The sequence below is a fragment of the Panicum virgatum genome, chromosome 5N, assembly GCF_016808335.1.
Source record: "Panicum virgatum strain AP13 chromosome 5N, P.virgatum_v5, whole genome shotgun sequence".
NCBI classification, from domain to species: domain Eukaryota; kingdom Viridiplantae; phylum Streptophyta; class Magnoliopsida; order Poales; family Poaceae; genus Panicum; species Panicum virgatum.
In genome coordinates this window covers 62,559,883-62,576,692 of record NC_053149.1, presented here as the reverse complement: position 1 = coordinate 62,576,692, position 16,810 = coordinate 62,559,883, and the positions used below count along the sequence as shown (strand labels likewise).

The 16,810-nt window shown below is 47.5% G+C and overlaps 3 protein-coding genes across 3 annotated transcripts; 1 reads left to right on the top strand and 2 right to left on the bottom strand.

The window, feature by feature from the left end:
• The first annotated feature begins 5,439 nt into the window (after positions 1-5,439).
• Positions 5,440-8,525, top strand: LOC120673180 (carboxy-terminal domain RNA polymerase II polypeptide A small phosphatase 1-like). The gene is made up of 6 exons (XM_039953909.1): positions 5,440-5,940; positions 6,770-6,898; positions 6,986-7,106; positions 7,200-7,281; positions 7,797-7,950; positions 8,039-8,525. The coding sequence occupies exons 1-6, from the start codon at positions 5,620-5,622 to the stop codon at positions 8,171-8,173; spliced, it is 942 nt and encodes a 313-aa protein (XP_039809843.1). The 5' UTR covers positions 5,440-5,619; the 3' UTR covers positions 8,174-8,525.
• A 161-nt stretch (positions 8,526-8,686) lies between these two features.
• Positions 8,687-10,805, bottom strand: LOC120673179 (pentatricopeptide repeat-containing protein At5g39980, chloroplastic-like). The gene has a single exon (XM_039953908.1). The coding sequence runs from the start codon at positions 10,760-10,762 to the stop codon at positions 8,777-8,779; it is 1,986 nt and encodes a 661-aa protein (XP_039809842.1). The 5' UTR covers positions 10,763-10,805; the 3' UTR covers positions 8,687-8,776.
• Positions 10,806-11,717: 912 nt separating this feature from the next.
• Positions 11,718-16,810, bottom strand: LOC120673613 (serine/threonine-protein kinase MRK1-like). The gene is made up of 8 exons (XM_039954549.1): positions 16,273-16,810; positions 15,324-15,929; positions 14,341-14,635; positions 13,970-14,249; positions 13,601-13,708; positions 13,011-13,289; positions 12,652-12,795; positions 11,718-12,300 (listed from the first exon to the last, which is right to left on the bottom strand). The coding sequence occupies exons 1-8, from the start codon at positions 16,565-16,567 to the stop codon at positions 12,127-12,129; spliced, it is 2,181 nt and encodes a 726-aa protein (XP_039810483.1). The 5' UTR covers positions 16,568-16,810; the 3' UTR covers positions 11,718-12,126.

Below are 16,810 nucleotides of genomic sequence, written 5' to 3'. Positions count from 1 at the left end.
GTGGGACCCGTAGTAAGGGTACTTTAGTCTTTTTATCGTTCCCTCTCTCCTATCCGGTTAGAAAATATAATTTTAATTAGGAAGAATGTGCTCCATACAAATTTATGTTTTCATGGTGTGTTCCAACCTAAATTGAAGAGTGGAGTGTGATGCCCACTAAATCATGTTTTGGCGATGTGCTGTGGACAAAAAAAACCCTAAAAATTATCTGCTGTAACAGATAAAAAGTGACAAGAGATAGCGAGTGTACTTCTTTTAACACGGATCCAAGGGAACAGTTCTGCTGTTCAATCCAAAGGCCAGAGCTTGCCGTTTATTCGCGTCCCATCACGGGATGAGTAGACGGAACTGTAGAACCAATGAGATCCAGCAAGTCGCCCTGTCCTCCAGCAAGTCGTGACGTCAGCATGGTCTCTTCCAACTCCATAGCAGCCATAGATAAGGCAGCTACGACTTCGTGTGGTCGGAGAACCTATACAAGCAGGACACGTCTAGTTGGTACTAGTTCTCTAGGGAAAACAGAATACCAAAGCAGCCTCGTGCAATTAGAAAACTATCAAAGCAAGAATCTGTACCACAAATTAAGAAATTCAGTATTTTTCAGTTTGCTAACTTGTCACGTTACTTTGTTCGTTGTACTGGTGTTGGTGGCTGGTATTGGAGTGGTGTGAGAGAAAAATACTGTTGACTGGCTGGAGTAACCAAACAGCAAACAGAGTGATTAGTTGCAAACTTGTCCCATTAGTTTTGGTACACTTTGGAGAAAAACGGTGGGTTTGTCAATTGCCATTTTTTTTGGCACCAATAGTAAGGTTGTGTTTAGATGATTTTGCCAAAAAAATTTGAAAGAGAATCTTGCTGATTTGGAGTATTAGATAAAATCTATTTTCAATTTTTTTTTTGCAAGGATAGTGTCGGTACCCTGTAGCAGGGATACCCACTCTTACTGCAGCAAGATAGGACCCGTGTAGTTATCCGTAGCTGCGCGAAAAAGACGGAGTAGCCAGGCCCCACGGGTCAGGCTCTTCCCTAGCCAGGCCCCACGGGTCAGGCTCTTCCCTCACCAGGCCAACGGCCCCGGACCCGTTCCCCACCTGGGGATGGTCCGGAGACGCCACGTGTCTCTAAGGAAGGGAAGCTCCATGTCGACAGCCGAGGCCGCGGACCCCCCGTAGGGGTCCGGGACCTCCTGCGTCCATCCGGGCCTCCCGCACTGCGTGGGGGTCCGGAGCCGCCACGTGGCCCGAAGGCACGGGCTCGAGCGCGAGCCTTCCGCTGGAAGACTCACACGCCCACTGCATTTAATGCAGTTGGACAAGGCGTGCTCTGCCGACGCGGCGCGCGAGACAGCCTTTGTCAGGCCTCACTGTGCACCGCGTATTACCAAGGTGCACAGTGCAGCCGCATGTGCCACACCCGCGCAGAGCCCGTCTGCAGCATTAAATGGATACGACGGCACGACACTTTTCTATCATGCCGCCTACGCCGCAAGCTACACAGACCGCTTAAGCTACGTGGCAGGCGTCGCCAAGCATCGTCCCGACAAGACATCGCCTGAACATGATGGACATGATGAGCGAGGGACTCCAGGAGCAGGCAAAGGAATCCAGGAGAGATATCTCCTTTGCCTGCGACGCCATAATGTATGAGCAGTGCGTTATTTTTATACTATATCGTTGGGCCCACCTGTCGGGGACCCAACAGCCATGTACGCGCCCCCTTTGAGATATAAAAGGGAGGCGCTCGCTGTGCACGACAACTCTCTCCAGACAGACTCAAGATCTTGCGAACTCTCTCGAGGGAAGGCAATTCAACACACAGTGGACGTAGGGTATTACGCTCCGGCGGCCCGAACCACTCTAAATCTTGCCGTGTTCATCGTGTTCCTGGGTGAGATCGAACTAAGACTAGCTAACCCCCGAGTACACACCTTCTGGGCTAGGGCGGGTGCCTTCCGCCACCCGGCTGTGGTTTGCAGCACCACGACAAATGTCGCGGGATTTTTAGGGTACCCACAGCCGGGTGGCGGAGCGCACCCGCCTATTCCCAGTGAGGGAGTACTCGGGGAAGTACTTGGCGATTAGGCTGATCGGACACTGAGACAAGCACACAAGAACTCACGATTTAGAGTGGTTCGGGCCGCCGGAGCATAATACCCTACGTCCACTGGGAGAAGTATTGTTCTTAATTGTGTATGAACCTATCCTCTGCCGGGTCTTGGCTTTTTCCCAGCTTGAGTTTTTCTTCTAGCGGGCGCCCCCTTTTATAGACCAAGGGGTGCGGATACATAGGACGTTGGGGCCCCGACAAGTGGGCCCAACGTACTGTGCAGCATACTGCGCAGAGTACTCAAATGGCTACAGTGGTTACGAATCTTTCCTCCGATATGCTTCCATGCCCTGCTGACTCTCTGACGAAAGGAGGTCTTCTCTTGTCGTGTCAGCAAGGTGCCCGTTGGGGGAACGTAGCTTGCGGCGTGACCTGCTGAGGCTATTACGTAGGCGTCATAATGGGTGAAGCCGAGCCGTCGTATCCATCTGTTATGGCAGACTGACAGGCGCGGCGTGGGCGGCGCCAGCAGCTCCACTATGCACCTTGGTAATACGCGATCAATAGTGTCCCCTGGTCAAAGAATCGCCTCGGCTTCTGCTGCATCAATGCGGATGTCCACCTACCACAATGAATACAATGGTGGGTGAGGCTTAGTATGGAGACCAAGCGACCTTGTATACGTGTCCGTGCCTGTAGACACGTGTCGGCTCCGGACCCCCCCCCCCCCCGGGGAGGGGTGCCGATTCCTTCCCTCGGTGAGGGGTCCGGTTACTATTCAGGGGGTCCCGGCCCCCCTGTGGGGGTCCGGGACTGCGGGGGTCCGGACTTCCACGGGAGGTTCGGAACCCCCGGTTGTTCGGCTGAGCGCCTGCTTCTCCCGGAACACGTGGTGCTCCCGGACCTTTCCCAACTAGGGGACGGGTCCGGGACCGTTGTTGGGCGAACAGGGCTTCCGGTCCGCAGGGGTCCGGCCGCTGGACGTAGTTAAGGATGACTACAAGGCTCTTCTCGCCTAGACACAGTAAGAGAGGGTACCCCAGTCCTGGGGTACCGACAGATAGACTGTAAATCGCGAGACGAATCTAATGAATCTAATTAATCCATGATTAATCTATAATTAGCAGGTGGTTAACGTAGCATCACTGTTGCAAATCATGGATTAAGTAGGCTCATTAGATTTATCTCGCGATTTACAATCCATCCGTGCAAAAAGTTTTGTAAATATATTTTATTTAATACTCCATGCATGTGCTAAATATTTGATGTGATGTTTTTTAGTGTAAATTTTTAGGATAAACAAACCCTAAGTAACATTGTTTCCCTTGCAGTTACTTATTAGACTAATATACTAGGGAAACATATGTGTAGACAATGAATAGTATGACAAAGCGTAATGAATGCAGTTGAGGGACCATAATCAATAAATTCTGAATTCAAACACCTTCTCTTCTAGAAAAGGAAAAATCTCACTACAACAACTTCGTCCATGAATATGAGCACTAAGCACTTGTTGGGTTGCTGGATTGAAGTTATCATATGGATATCATTAATCATCTGAAAGAAGACTCGCAGCGGGCTATTTCTGCAATTCACTTTACAATAACACGTGGTGGATATTACGTGACCCCAGCTAGACGAGGTCCTCTGTCCCTGTCCAATCGACTTTGGTTAGGTACTTGGGGTGGCTGTACTAAACAACTATTTAAGTACTTAAATAGTATCATGACCTACACTTGCTCCTAGAACACAGTGCACAGAGGGGATCAAAGGTGCTTTGATATAGGTTGTGTTTAGTTCATTTTGCATTTTGAGTTTTTCAAAAGAATTTTTGATATTTGAAGTATTAAATATAGACTAATTATAAAACTAATTACAGATCTTGTCTATAAACTACGAGACGAATCTAATGAGCCTGACGAGAGGATCATTAGAGCATATTTACTGTAACAATTTAGTGTATAATCACGTCATAATTAGGTTCATTAGATTCGTCTCGCGATTTACAGTCTATTTTTGTAATGCGATTTATTTTTTAACTATATTTAGTACACCATGCAAGCGATTTACAAAAATTTTACGTTTTGGGTGTAAAGATCTAAACACGGCCATAATCTCCAGGAAAAGAAATGTTGAGAAAGCAATGCTCTTGGCCTTTCAAAAAAAGAAAGCAATGCTCTTGGTTCAGAGCACGTCATGTTCAGGGGAGGGAGAAAGGAATATTTGTGCCCTGCCAGCTAAATTCTGTACTCTGTATTGCAATAAACTAATAATCATTCCTCCAACTTTATTGTTGCAAGTTCATTTCCGAGGTGAGTACTCTGTATTGTTAGAACGGTCCAGCCTAATTGACTAAACTTCTTCTTTTTTTATGTTTTGCGTGGAGACTAAAACTTTTGTATTGCATGCCATTAGTCCAACAAAGACAATGTCAATCTTGATTGCTTGAAGTTTAGCATATAGTACAAGACAAGAACATGTTACGGAAATCCGCTGGACTGGATTGAACTCGTCGGCTGTGTTTAGTTCCGCGAAAAGTTTCTAAAATTTTTCACTGACGCACATCACATCGAATCTAACGATACATGTATAGAGTATTAAATGTAGTTAAAAATATAACTAATTGCACAGTTTGATTGTAAATGATGAGACGAATCTTTTGAGACTAATTACTTTATGGTTGGACAATAGTTGTCAAATAAAACCGAAACATGCTACATCAACTTTTTCACTAAGGGGGCGTTTAGTTCCCCAGGCAAAATTTTTTGGATGTCAAATCATCCCTTTGACCGGATGTCGGGAGGGTTTTTCGGACACTAATTAAAAAACTAATTTCAGAACTCACCTGGAAACCGCGAGACGAATCTTTTGAGGCCTTTGACCGCATCATTAGCACATATGGATTACTGTAGCACTTATGGCTAATCATGCATTAATTATACTCAAAAGATTCGTCTCGTCGTGTATATCCAAACTATGTAATTAGTTTTATTATTTAATTATATTTAATGTTTTATACATGTGTTTAAAGAGGAGGTGAAAATTTTTGGGTGAAAATTTTTGGGAACTAAACGGGGCCTAACTTTTCGCGAACTAAACACACCCCTCCAGCATTTCTAGCTGTACGAACAAAATGGGTCAGCATCACTGTACCACCACCATAGATATTTCCATCCATCGTAGCAAAGCGAATAACGCAGAGGCAGAGAGAGCAGGGAGGCATCAGGCCAGAACTCGTAACAGCGAAATGCGAAACAAAAAAAATGGAAACTGCGCGTGCGCGTACGATAATTACCACTCGCGGCACCTCGGCGGTCCAGCTGTACTGTCCCTGACAGGCGGGGACCTCTGAATCTACCACCAATCACCAATACCCTATTCCGCTAAGCACACCCGCACACAAAAACACCACGTACACGGGCGTGCGCGCGGAGACCGGCCACCACCACCACCACCTCCTCCTCCGGTTGCCTCCGGCCTCGCCTCCCCCTTCCGTCCCTCCTCTTCCTCCTGCTCGAGCCTCACCGACCGTCGGCCCCCACGTGGCGCGACACCTCGTCGCCGGAGGCCATGGCGGCGGCGGAGGTGTACTCGCCGACCGCGGCGGCGGCGGCGCAGCAGCAGCAGCAGCGGGGGAAGGCGGCGTCGCAGGCGTGGCAGGCGGTGGTGGGGTGGATCGGCTTCCTCCTCCAGGTCCTGCTCCAGATCCTCCGGGGCACCCCATCCTGCGCCCAGCTCCTGTCCTTCGTCGGCTTCCGCTACCCCCTCCTCTCCGGTCCCGCGGCCTCCGAGCCGTCGCCGGAGGTGGCGTTCATGCCGCTCCGCTCCGAGATCCCAGCTGACGTGGCCCCTGCACCAGAGGCTCCGCCTGAGCCTCTGGGCCGCCTCACGGTACGGAGATTCGGCTTTTGATTGGATTCGCTGGAGTTTTGGGCGTCTGGGGTGGGGAAAATGGCGCCTTGGTGTGTGGGGGGGGGGGGGGGGGGGGGTATGGGTGTCAATTGGATACTACAGTTGACTTGGGACGGTGGGAAGTGCCTGTTGATCTTATTGGAGGATGCGTCGGTATTTGGGGATGATTGAGAGTGGTTGATTGAGTTTAATCCAGAGGTTTGGCATCTTAATTCAGGTAGTTGAATTGATTGTGTTGCTGTAGAATAATTATTATCTCGACTGTGTAGCAGGCCTTCGTTGAGGATTATTATGTGTTAGAAGTTGTCATAATGACTCCCTAGCATGGGCAATTAGTTGCTGCAATTGCAAAACAAGTTCTTGCTTTATGGTAGTATACGGTTGCATTATCTCCTCTCTGAATTGGGGGTAATATGTTTCGCGTGATCTTCCTGTGAAGCTCTGGGAAATAGTTTCAGAACACTGGTTCTCTGATGCTATGTGTAGGTGGGTAGATACTTGAACTTGACATGTTGATAGGAGCTGGATTATGAGATACTATCATACCAGCTGCTTATGGGTGCTCCAACACATGGGCTGTTATACTGTAAGATATGCTCATATCAGCAAAGAACTTTAATCGCTCACCAATGTAAATGATTAAAGTTGTGCTGGTATTGCTTCACATAAATGGAGCCAAAACTGAAATGATAGTTACATTAATGCTAAGCAGTACTACCTGATCGCCTTGAAATAGAGTCTGCTTGAACAATTTTCTATTGTGTTTCTGCATCGAATATTTCTGACAACATTACGGTTCTTTGTGTAGGTAGTGCTTGATTTGGATGAGACTTTAGTTTCTGCATATGAATCATCTAGTCTTCCGGCTATTGTCCGCACCCAAGCTGTTGAAGCAGGATTGCATTGCTTTGACATGGAATGCATATCATCTGATAAGGTACCAAACTTCTACTTTTGCTCTTCGCTATGCTTAATCATTTGAATCACAACTGATACATGAGCTTTGCTTATGTAAACTTTAAAGGATGTTGAAGGAAAACAGAAGGTGAATCATGTAACTGTTTTTGAGCGCCCTGGTTTGCATGAGTTCTTGCAGAAAACTAGTGAATTTGCAGACCTTATCCTTTTTACAGCAGGTTTAGAAGGTATGTTGGCTGCTTTTCTTTTTTCTCTTCACCAAATGAGTCCGACCAATTTCGGTTCATATCCTCACTTAACCTATCCATGCTTGTCCTCAGGTTATGCTAGACCTTTAGTTGACCGCATAGATGTTCACAACAGATTCAGACTCCGTCTCTATCGGCCATCAACTGTCACCACGTAGGTTATATTGCCTTTTCTATCAATGCAATCATGTGTACCACCTCTGTGTTATTGGTGCTGCATATTCATGTGTTGAGAACTGTTACCTTGCTTATTGGGGATGTGTGCAAAATTAGTTAGCACTCCAGCACCTTTCTAACTGGAAAACAATAGTAGATCATAGCCAATGCTTGTACACAGCTATAATGATGATGTTCATTTTATGCACACCAAGTGTTTCTGCACTCCAATTTTCAACATATGCAATGTGCCCTTTGGCTGTCTTCATCTATGTTTGTTGCCTGTGTTTTTATCGTTCTTTCTGCTAAGTTGCTTCCTGAGATTCCTTTAGAAATGAACCACGGATGCTTCCTTTAGCATGCATTTTTGCGTCGATTCACTGAATTGCTGAAACTTAATATGCCTGTTTCTTGATTTTCTCTCTTCTTGCCTGACTGATTTGGTCCGGACCATAGTTTGCCAATGCCCTGAACGGTCATTTTTTCTTATATCAATGGGTTGCATGATTGCAGGGAATACAGAGAACATGTGAAAGATCTTTCTTGTGTGTCAAAAGATTTCTGCAGAATCGTTATTGTTGACAACAATCCATTCAGTTTCATTCTTCAGCCTTTGAACGGAATACCTTGTGTTCCATTTTCAGCTGGACAACATTCTGATGATCAGGTAACTGGTGATGAGCACCGATCCTTCAGGGATCTGAACTTCAACTCTCTAAGATTATACTGATTTTTCCTTGTATTAAACATTTCAGCTCATGACGGTTATATTTCCACTTCTGAAGCATCTTTCTCTCCAGAAAGATGTCAGACCTGTATTGCACGAAAGGTTTCATATGCCAGAATGGTTCCAAAAGCATGGGATCCCTCAAACTAATCAGGCAGTGTAAGTTCTGCTGCCGTCTTATGGAACTGTTTTGATAAAGGTTGAAGTGACTACCACGCCATAATTCCCCTAAGAGGGGGAGCACTTGTACATTATCTATATTCATTTAGGGTTCCTGATAAATGGAGTCACTGTTCATATGGAGTTGCCACATCCGAAGATAAGAAAATTGTAATGTAGCATAACATCAGATTTGTATTTGTGTAGTGGAGCATTTTTATATCAATTAATTGTTGTATATCAGCTCTTGTTGTAAAATTTGATTGCTGACAGTTCAGATAGTCTGATGAACAGTTCATGGGTCAACGACATCAAAGCTTACACCATGAGAACAAATGTCCTAGACATTTTTATCACCACTCCATCAACACTAATGTACTTCTGAATCTAACCATTTGATATGTTATGATAAATATTTGTCCAAGCCCAATAATTAGTGCTGATAGCATGTTGGATCCATCTATTATTCATTCGCAAAAGGAAGAAAACAAACACTAGAAGCTACACGCACCAATTATAACCAACTTTTGTCAGTGCTCTTTATTATTTTATCTGTAACATTGTCGTCAGATTCTCTGGACGTTATATTAGCGGGACATGGAGCATTTTATCTGAATTTCTGGACATCAAAACCGTTGGAGCTCCTTATCTGGCTTATTATCTGGGATGCCTTATCAAACTTGTATGCTCTCTCATAGGTGCCGGCAGCCACAAGGTAAAGCTCCCGCTTGTCGATGTTTGGGTCATGGCTAAGCTCGCCGACCAGCGTCTCCAGCGCCTCGAAGTCCTGAGCTCCAAGCAGGCTGATCATCTGGAAGTGCACCCGATCTGAGAACACGCAGCCTTCCTCCCTCATTGTCTGGTATAGTACCGCGGCCTTGTCGAATTCCTTCAGCTTTCCATAAGCATTCATCGCGGTGGCGATCGTCTCCGAGTCCGGCAACTGACCCAGCTTCCTCATTTCATCAAACACCTCGATCACATTCCGGTGCCTCCGGTTCTTGGCAAACAAGTCCATCATGGCTCTGTGCACCGACGAGTCCTTAATCTCGCCGGTGTTGGCTGCACGGCGGAACAGCCATGCTGCCTCTTCCACACGACCGGCGCTCGCCAAGATTTTGATGGCAGTCTCCTTGGGGATGCCGTCCTGATCTTTCAGGTCGTGCAACAAACGCTTGGCCTGCGAAACAAGCCCGGCACGCTCATAGCCCACTACCATTGTCTGGTACAGCACCGGGTCGATCTCCGTGCCGGCTTCCCGCAGCTTCTCAAACAGCTTGGCAGCGCGGTCCAGCTTCCCGGCCTTCACCCATATGGAGAGGATGGTGGAGTAAGTGATGGCGTTGGGCTGGACGCCATTGGCCTGCATGTCCTGCACCAAGCTCCCGGCTTTCTCGTCCTCCAGCGACTTGCCGTAGATGGCAATCATGGTGTTGTACGTCACCACGTTCGGCTTGATGCTGCTGCCAGCGCCACCATTGCCATCAGAAGCGCTGCGCATGAGACCGAACAGGTGAACTGCCTCGCCGAACAGCCCGGCGTCGCCGTAGACGCGGAGCATGGTGTTGTAGGTGACCACGCTCGGCGCCACGCCGGCCCGGCGCATGTTCCAGAACAGCCGGTCCGCCTCGCGCGCGAGGTCCAGCTGCCCGTACGCGTTGAGCACGATGTTGAACACGGAGAGGTCCGGCTTGACGCGCGCCACGGCGCGCATGTGCGAGAAGAGCGACACGGCCGCGAGGTGCCGCCCGCGGCGCGCCAGCGCGGCGAGGATCGGGGAGTAGGACTCCGCGTCGGGCGCGACGCCGTCGGCGGGCATGTCGTGGAGCAGCAGCCGCTTGGCGTCGCGGAGCAGGTCGGACTTGCAGTAGGCGGCGACGGCGGCGTTGTAGGCCTTGCGGTCGGGCCTGATCCCCGCGCCCCGCAGCCGGGAGAAGAGCGCGAGCGCCTTGGGCGCGTCGCCGCCGCGGAGGGCGAGGTGGATGAGGTTGGAGAAGAGGATGAGGTCCGGGGCCACGGCGTCATCCTCCATGAGCGGCAGGAAGGTGAGCGCGTGGTCGAGGTGGCCCGCGCGGGTGAGCGCCGCGAGGAGCGTGGAGTAGGAGAACGCGTCGGGGGTCACGCCCCTGTCCCGCATCTCGAGGAGCAGGCCGGAGGCGAGGCGGAGCTCGCCAGCGCGGCACGCGGAGCGGAGGAGGAGGTTGTAGGGGATGAGGAGCGCGGGGGCCGTGAGGTCCGGCGCGAGGAGGTCGAGCAGCGCGACGCCGCGGCGCGGCTCGGGGAGGCGGGAGAGGAGCGCGCCGAGGAGGCGCGCGGAGACGGGGCGGTGCGGGGCGAGCACGGCGGCCAGGTCGGCCGCCGTCCGCGCGGCAGAGAGCGCGGCCACGAGTGCGGGGACGTCGAGGGCGCGGTCCTCGTGCTGGCGCTGCTGCAGCTCGGCGGCGGACTTGTGGCGGTGGTGGAGGGGATGGGAGGTGGGGAGGTTGGGGTTCACCCAGACGGATTTCGCTGCCGGGACGCGGCGCGGGGAAGGGAAGGGCAGCGCGGCGGCTGCGGCCGTAGCCGTGGCCGCGGACGCGGCAGTGGGAGGCATGGGCCGTGGGCGTGCGCGGCCTCGTGGTCGTGGGGGCGGGAGTGGCGGTGGCGGTGGCGCGGCAGGGGAGAAACGGATAGGAGATTTTTGCCATTGGTGGGGACGTATCACATCGGCACAGAGTAGGATTTTTTATTTAAAAAACTTAAACTGGATTTGTTTACATAAAACCCCCTTGAATTGGATCGCGAGTACTGATGGTCATCGGATTATTTACAGAAATCCTCCTAAGGCTGTGTTTAGTTCCCATGGAAAAAAAAACTTTAGCGATGAAAAAACATTGTAGCAATTTTCGTTTGTTTGTGGTAAATATTGTCATACCATGACCTAACTAGTCTCAAAAGATTCGTCTCGCAACGTACATCAAAACTATGCAATTAGTTTTTTATTTACTTATATTTAGTACTCCATGCATGGATCATTTGCTATATTTAATGTTTCGATGTGATGGAGATGTGATGGAAAGTTTGGAAAGTTGAGAGGAGTTTGGGGTTTCTAAACACACACTAAATAATTTGGACTCTGGACGAGGCCGTGGAGATCCTCCGGAAGCTGAGGGCCGCTTTTTTTGGGTTCAGGGTCATTGTTCTAGCGGGAAGGCTTGGATTCGAGTGTGGGCCCGCGCCCTTTGCTTCCTTCCTTGCGTCTTTTTTTTTTTTTGGAACATTCCTTCCTTGCGTCTTGGATCGGATGGCAATTAGTTGTTCGGAACATTGCGGGCTTGCGGCAACCTCGAAATTATGAAATTATTAGAGGTACAATAATCTATTCAGACAAAAAAATGAGGGGGGATATTTAGATGATTTTGCGATGCTTCGTGACCAATAAGATGTTATGCTTGGTTTAAGATCACCATATGCCGTTGAACAACATACAGCAGGTCGGCCACAAACGTAGATCCAAAGTTCCAAACTGTGCAAGCGCAAACGGACCCTGGACTCGATAGAGGCACCAATGATGAAACCTTGGACATTATTTTCTCTTGTTATCATTAACGAATCAGATGGAGTACAAGAGTGGGCTTTCAACAATTGTACAGATACACACCGTGGAAAATTTCTGATATTTACATACACTGATACACTCAGGACTCACAGGGCAGGGGTTCCACACCGAGAATTACCCTGAAGACAAAAAAAAAAAAGAAAAAAAAAAAGAAGAAGAAGAAGAAGAAGAAGAAGGAATCCTGTAACCACAAAGGGCTCTACAGCTAAAGGAATAGAGTAATGTTTCATGTTAAGGGGAACTCCAAGAAAACCGATACTTTTCAGGAACTTTACAAGGCTCCAAATTAGGAGAAACACAAACTCATCCTTATGTGTGAAGAAAGCTGTCCCAAAGTAGAAGCAACGGATGGCTTCTTGTTAGTACGCAAAAGAAAGCCATGGATGTTGTAGTGCTTCATCGGCTGTTGGTCTTCTCCTGGGATTTATTTGCAACAAATAGGACAAAAAATCAACAAATTCTGAATCAGGACATTGCAAGTGTCGTCGCAAGGATGATTTCTCCGGGATCAAGTACTCCAGCTGATCTGTCTCCTGGATGTAAATAAGATAACGCATGGATGTGTTAGCATCTACTGCTGTACAACCACTAGTGATAGATATCCACATAGTGAAACTGAAATTATAATGAAAATCCTAGTTCTGTAATCACTTATTAAACTGACAAAAGGCTGTATATTTATGACTGAAGTGTATCAAACAAGAAGCCACATAATAAAGCGAGTTCAATATTTGGTAAGCCAGGAAAAAGTGCAACTAAAATTGTGAATATGAAGGAAACAATCAAAAAACAATTTGTGAAATATAGATTATTTGGTTACAGAATACTATTTAGCCTTATAATTCATAGGCTGGCAAGCAAGGATGAAAAATTAAGAATGTTACCTCATTCTTGGTAAAAAGATCGTAATCATCAGTGAAATACTTATGTGTCTCCTGTCCCAATTCTAGCATTTCCATGTCAATTGGACCGACTATCCCAATCATTTGTGCAAGCATCATGGGCACAGGCTCATTAGGAAATAACACCTGTTATATGTAAGGACAGAAGTCATAACTCATCCATGGAAAAGAAGCACCCCAACACTAAAAAAGGGCATAAATTTATAATTCAAATTGCAGTTATATGTTGGTATACCATTCAAACAAGAAAGGAGGCTTTGGAATTGCCAAGATACTATTAAGACCAGTGTGCATCAATCCTATAAGCTACCAAGCGTATGAAGTAAACAAAACATACTTACCTCACCAGTGTATAGTTCAGCAAGGATGCAACCAAGAGACCAAATATCAATCCTCTGATCATATGGTAGGCCCAGAATGACTTCAGGAGCTCGATATGAGCGTGATTGGACATAGAGGCATAAGTTGTCTGTCAAAAAGCAACTACTTCCCAGATCGATGACTTTGATTTCGCATCTGCTGTAGCTTTTGATAAGAATATTCTCTGGCTTCAGGTCACAATGAATGATCCTCAAATGATGCAAGTAAACCAACGCCTCTAAGCATTGCCGAGCTACAACCTACAAGAAAGGGAAACTTTCAAATTTCTAGAACTTTGTAACTTTCTGTATGAAACTTAATAATACTCGATACTCAAAAGTGCTACTCATATTTAGCAAAGCTACCATTTCAGGGTATCAAATAAGTTTGCTCAGTAACAGTCCAATAGTTAAAAAAAAGTGTGTGTTTAAACATGTGGCTTGTTTAATGGTTTTGGCTAAGGTGCTGACTACAGTGTGGAATGCAAATGTTTATTATGTACAGGCATGATCTCATTATAAGTAACTTCAGGAGAAGAAGAGAACATCTCAATGGAGGATGGATAACATACCTGTATCCTAGGCAAAGTAAAATACACCTCACCACCAGATTCATGATTATATTTCTGAAACTCATAAAGATTTGCTCGTAATAGTTCGGTGACGATAAAGAGGTGTTCCTGTCAATATTTGCTTGCTGTCAGCACCACACAACCTCATCAGAATTGAAAAATTCCACTAAAATCTGCCACCGAACATGCCCACAAACAATCAAGTACACTAGTCAAAGTAAAATGGTATATTGTTACAATAGATTCTTTTTAAGATATTGCAATATTGCTTGAGAGTTGAGACCTAGTCAACTAGAGTATATCCCTTGAGATGCCTTCTAAGGATCCAAACATGTTAAGTCAAAGGGAGTAACTTAGCCAAACATGTACCTGATGGTAGAAGTAGTCATAGAGGCGCAAAACATGGTGCTCATCTAGTGGATCATATTTGTTCACGAACTTCAGGAGTTTTATCTCATCCAAGCTTTGGTCGAAGAAGTCCTTATCATTTTTAATTATTTTAAGGCAAACATCCATTCCTGTCTGAAGATCATGTGCTTGCACGACCTTGCTGAATGCAGCTGAGCCTAGATATTCGGTGACATAATATCTTCCAGCTATAACTGAATTCAAGACAATAGGAAAATCTTTGCTTTCTTCAAAGCCAGTCCTGCAGTGGATGCCTAATACATCAGTATAAAAATGGATCAAACAACATACAATTCAACAAAGGAAAATCAAAGAAAAATGAGATTGCGAACCTGTTCTTGCGGTGGATAATTCTCAATTCAAATACCTCATATTCTTGGTGAAAATTAGCGAGAGCAAGACCAATATTTGTCTCTGGATCTTCCTCAGCTTTAAGAGCAGTTGAATGTTGAATATCTGAATTTAACAGCCCAACATTTTGAAACTCATATGCATCATCGCCACTTTCAGGGAAAGGTTGTACCCTATTACCTTCTTTCAGATATTCTTTATCACTACTGCTTTTCAGATTTTTTTCCCTGCTGTCATCAAGCTCACCATTGTCCATGAAATCATGTACACTATGATCTATGAAATACATCAAGAGAGTTAGACCAGCACATGAGCAGAAAAAAAACTTTATACAGGAGACCAGGATAAATGGACAACTGGCACTAAATTACACACAAATACAGTGATAGACAAACACCATTTTAACTCGATCGATCAAATAGAAGGTTGGGCCTATCCACGTTACAGAAACAAAACCATCCTATTTGTATTGTTGGCCATCCTAGGTTCAAAAATGAAGAACATTACCATTTACCAGCGTAGGAAAACTCTGCTTCTTTCAAATTCCTAGATATCATTCTGAGAAGCATAATAAAAAAAAGTACATACCGAGGAACTGTAAATATTGAATAGAAGAGCTGCTAATGTCTAGTATAACTCCATAAATATTACATAAAAGGGCTGCTATGTCTAGCATAGCATTTTTTTCTCCATTTATTAAACAACACATTAACCAAGTTGCAACAGAGATTCGACTAGCACGAGACAATTCTTGGTATCTAACCTCGTCATTTTACTATCTAATCCCCTTTTCCACCTACATTGAATTAAATAAATAAATTCACATTATCTTTAGCTGTACATTGGGTTAAAATGGACGAACCATAAAATTAACTGGCACCCAAGTTGAGCTGGAACCCCCAAAGAAATGGAGTACAACTAGGTGAAAAGAGGAACTCTAATTGAAGGCTTAAGAAGTACTTACTCGCAACAGCATCATTATCAAATGAACTGAGCATTTGAAGCTCCTTCTCCACAACACTCAGCTCTGAATCATCATCTCCTCGCCCAGGATCCCTCGGCATATCGCAATCAGGCACAACATCTCCACTCTGCTTGAACTGAAACCCATCCTGGGCACAATCATCCAGTATCTCTGTCTGGTCATCCATGATCTGGTATCTCCCGTACACGGTGGAGCTTGAGCTCCTGGCTACCTCAAGCCCGTCAATCTTGAGTCCCCCTCCACAGCAACCACAGAGTGGCGATGAGCATGTGTACACCTCAGCGCACCCCTCACAGCTGTCATTGCCAATGTGTTCGTGACGGTGGCTGTGGCCTGCCCCAAGCTTGCCTATTTCTATCAGTTCTGAGCCATCGTGAACCCCGAGTACAAACTTGTCCTCCTCTTTGCCTTCGTCATCCTCATCGTCCAGCTTGCTAGGGAAGAGGTGGTCGTCGTAGAGCCAACCCTCTTGGAAGAAGAGGTCGGTGGTGTCGTACTGGCGCGCAGTACCAAACTCCATCTCCGATGACGACGCGTCCGACTGCGAGTGCCGCGGCGACCATAGCCCATATGGGTTCAACAGCCCTAATCGCCAGAGCGAATTTCGTTCAGAACAGGAAAATGTGCAGAAATTCCGATCATTAAACGTGCCTTAAACGATAAACACTGAACCAAGCAGAGACGGAAATTAAAGTGGTTCCGAGGTTTAACAACTCTCCTACAAAATCTAAGATATCAATTATGCTACAAAATTCATCCGCGCAGAAAAACAACTGCGTTGATCCATCCATCAGCTCCGAATTGGGCCCCAAGCCAACCATAGCCGCGGAAATGTCGGCGCACAGATCGAGATTGCGCGAGACACCCACGGAAAACAAGGAGAGGAGGGTTTAAGGCTAGCGACAAAAATGCCTCGTGCCTCGGGTACCTGAGGGCGTGGAGCGCATGCTGACGAAAGCGGACGAGGACGCCGAGCCGGAGCTGGAGCCGGGGCTCTCGGGCGCCGGCGTGCTAGCGCCAGCTCCAGCGCCGCCGCCGCCGCCTGAGGCGGAGGCGGAGCCGGGCATCCGGAGCGGCGGGAGCTGGGGATCTAATGCCGCGTCGCGGGCGCCCTCACCGGCGGCGGTGCGCTCGAGGACGTCGTCGCGGAGCGCGGACGCGGCGCCCGCGAAGCCGTGGTCGGTGAGGAACGCCATGACCTGGTCCAGCCCCGGCGCCGCCATGCGCGCGCGCGGTCGGTGGGGCGGTCTCGCTCAGGCGCGTGGGCGGCGCCGTGGTGAGGTAAGCGGTTGCGTCGCCATCGGGAGCAGCGGCGGGCTTGGAAGCGAGAGGACAGAGGAGTCTTCGACTTGGAGTGACGACCGGGCGAACGAGACGGACGAAGGAGCCGAGGCAAGCAAGTCAGAGGCGCACGGGACGGGATCGCATCGCACCTGCTGCGCGTCCTCCGCATAAAAAGGTCGCCG

Bases quoted from the DNA above. Each gene is read 5' to 3' on its own strand.
- LOC120673180 (XM_039953909.1), top strand. From the start codon at position 5,620: ATGGCGGCGGCGGAGGTGTACTCGCCGACCGCGGCGGCGGCGGCGCAG. The intron at 5,941-6,769 runs GTACGGAGATTC...TTCTTTGTGTAG, and splicing joins AGCCTCTGGGCCGCCTCACG to GTAGTGCTTGATTTGGATGA. The intron at 7,107-7,199 runs GTATGTTGGCTG...GCTTGTCCTCAG, and splicing joins TTTTACAGCAGGTTTAGAAG to GTTATGCTAGACCTTTAGTT.
- LOC120673613 (XM_039954549.1), bottom strand. From the start codon at position 16,567: ATGGCGGCGCCGGGGCTGGACCAGGTCATGGCGTTCCTCACCGACCAC. The intron at 12,796-13,010 runs GTAAGTATGTTT...TACATATAACAG, and splicing joins CTGAACTATACACTGGTGAG to GTGTTATTTCCTAATGAGCC. The intron at 12,301-12,651 runs GTAACATTCTTA...ATTTACATCCAG, and splicing joins ATCTTTTTACCAAGAATGAG to GAGACAGATCAGCTGGAGTA.
- LOC120673179 (XM_039953908.1), bottom strand. From the start codon at position 10,762: ATGCCTCCCACTGCCGCGTCCGCGGCCACGGCTACGGCCGCAGCCGCC.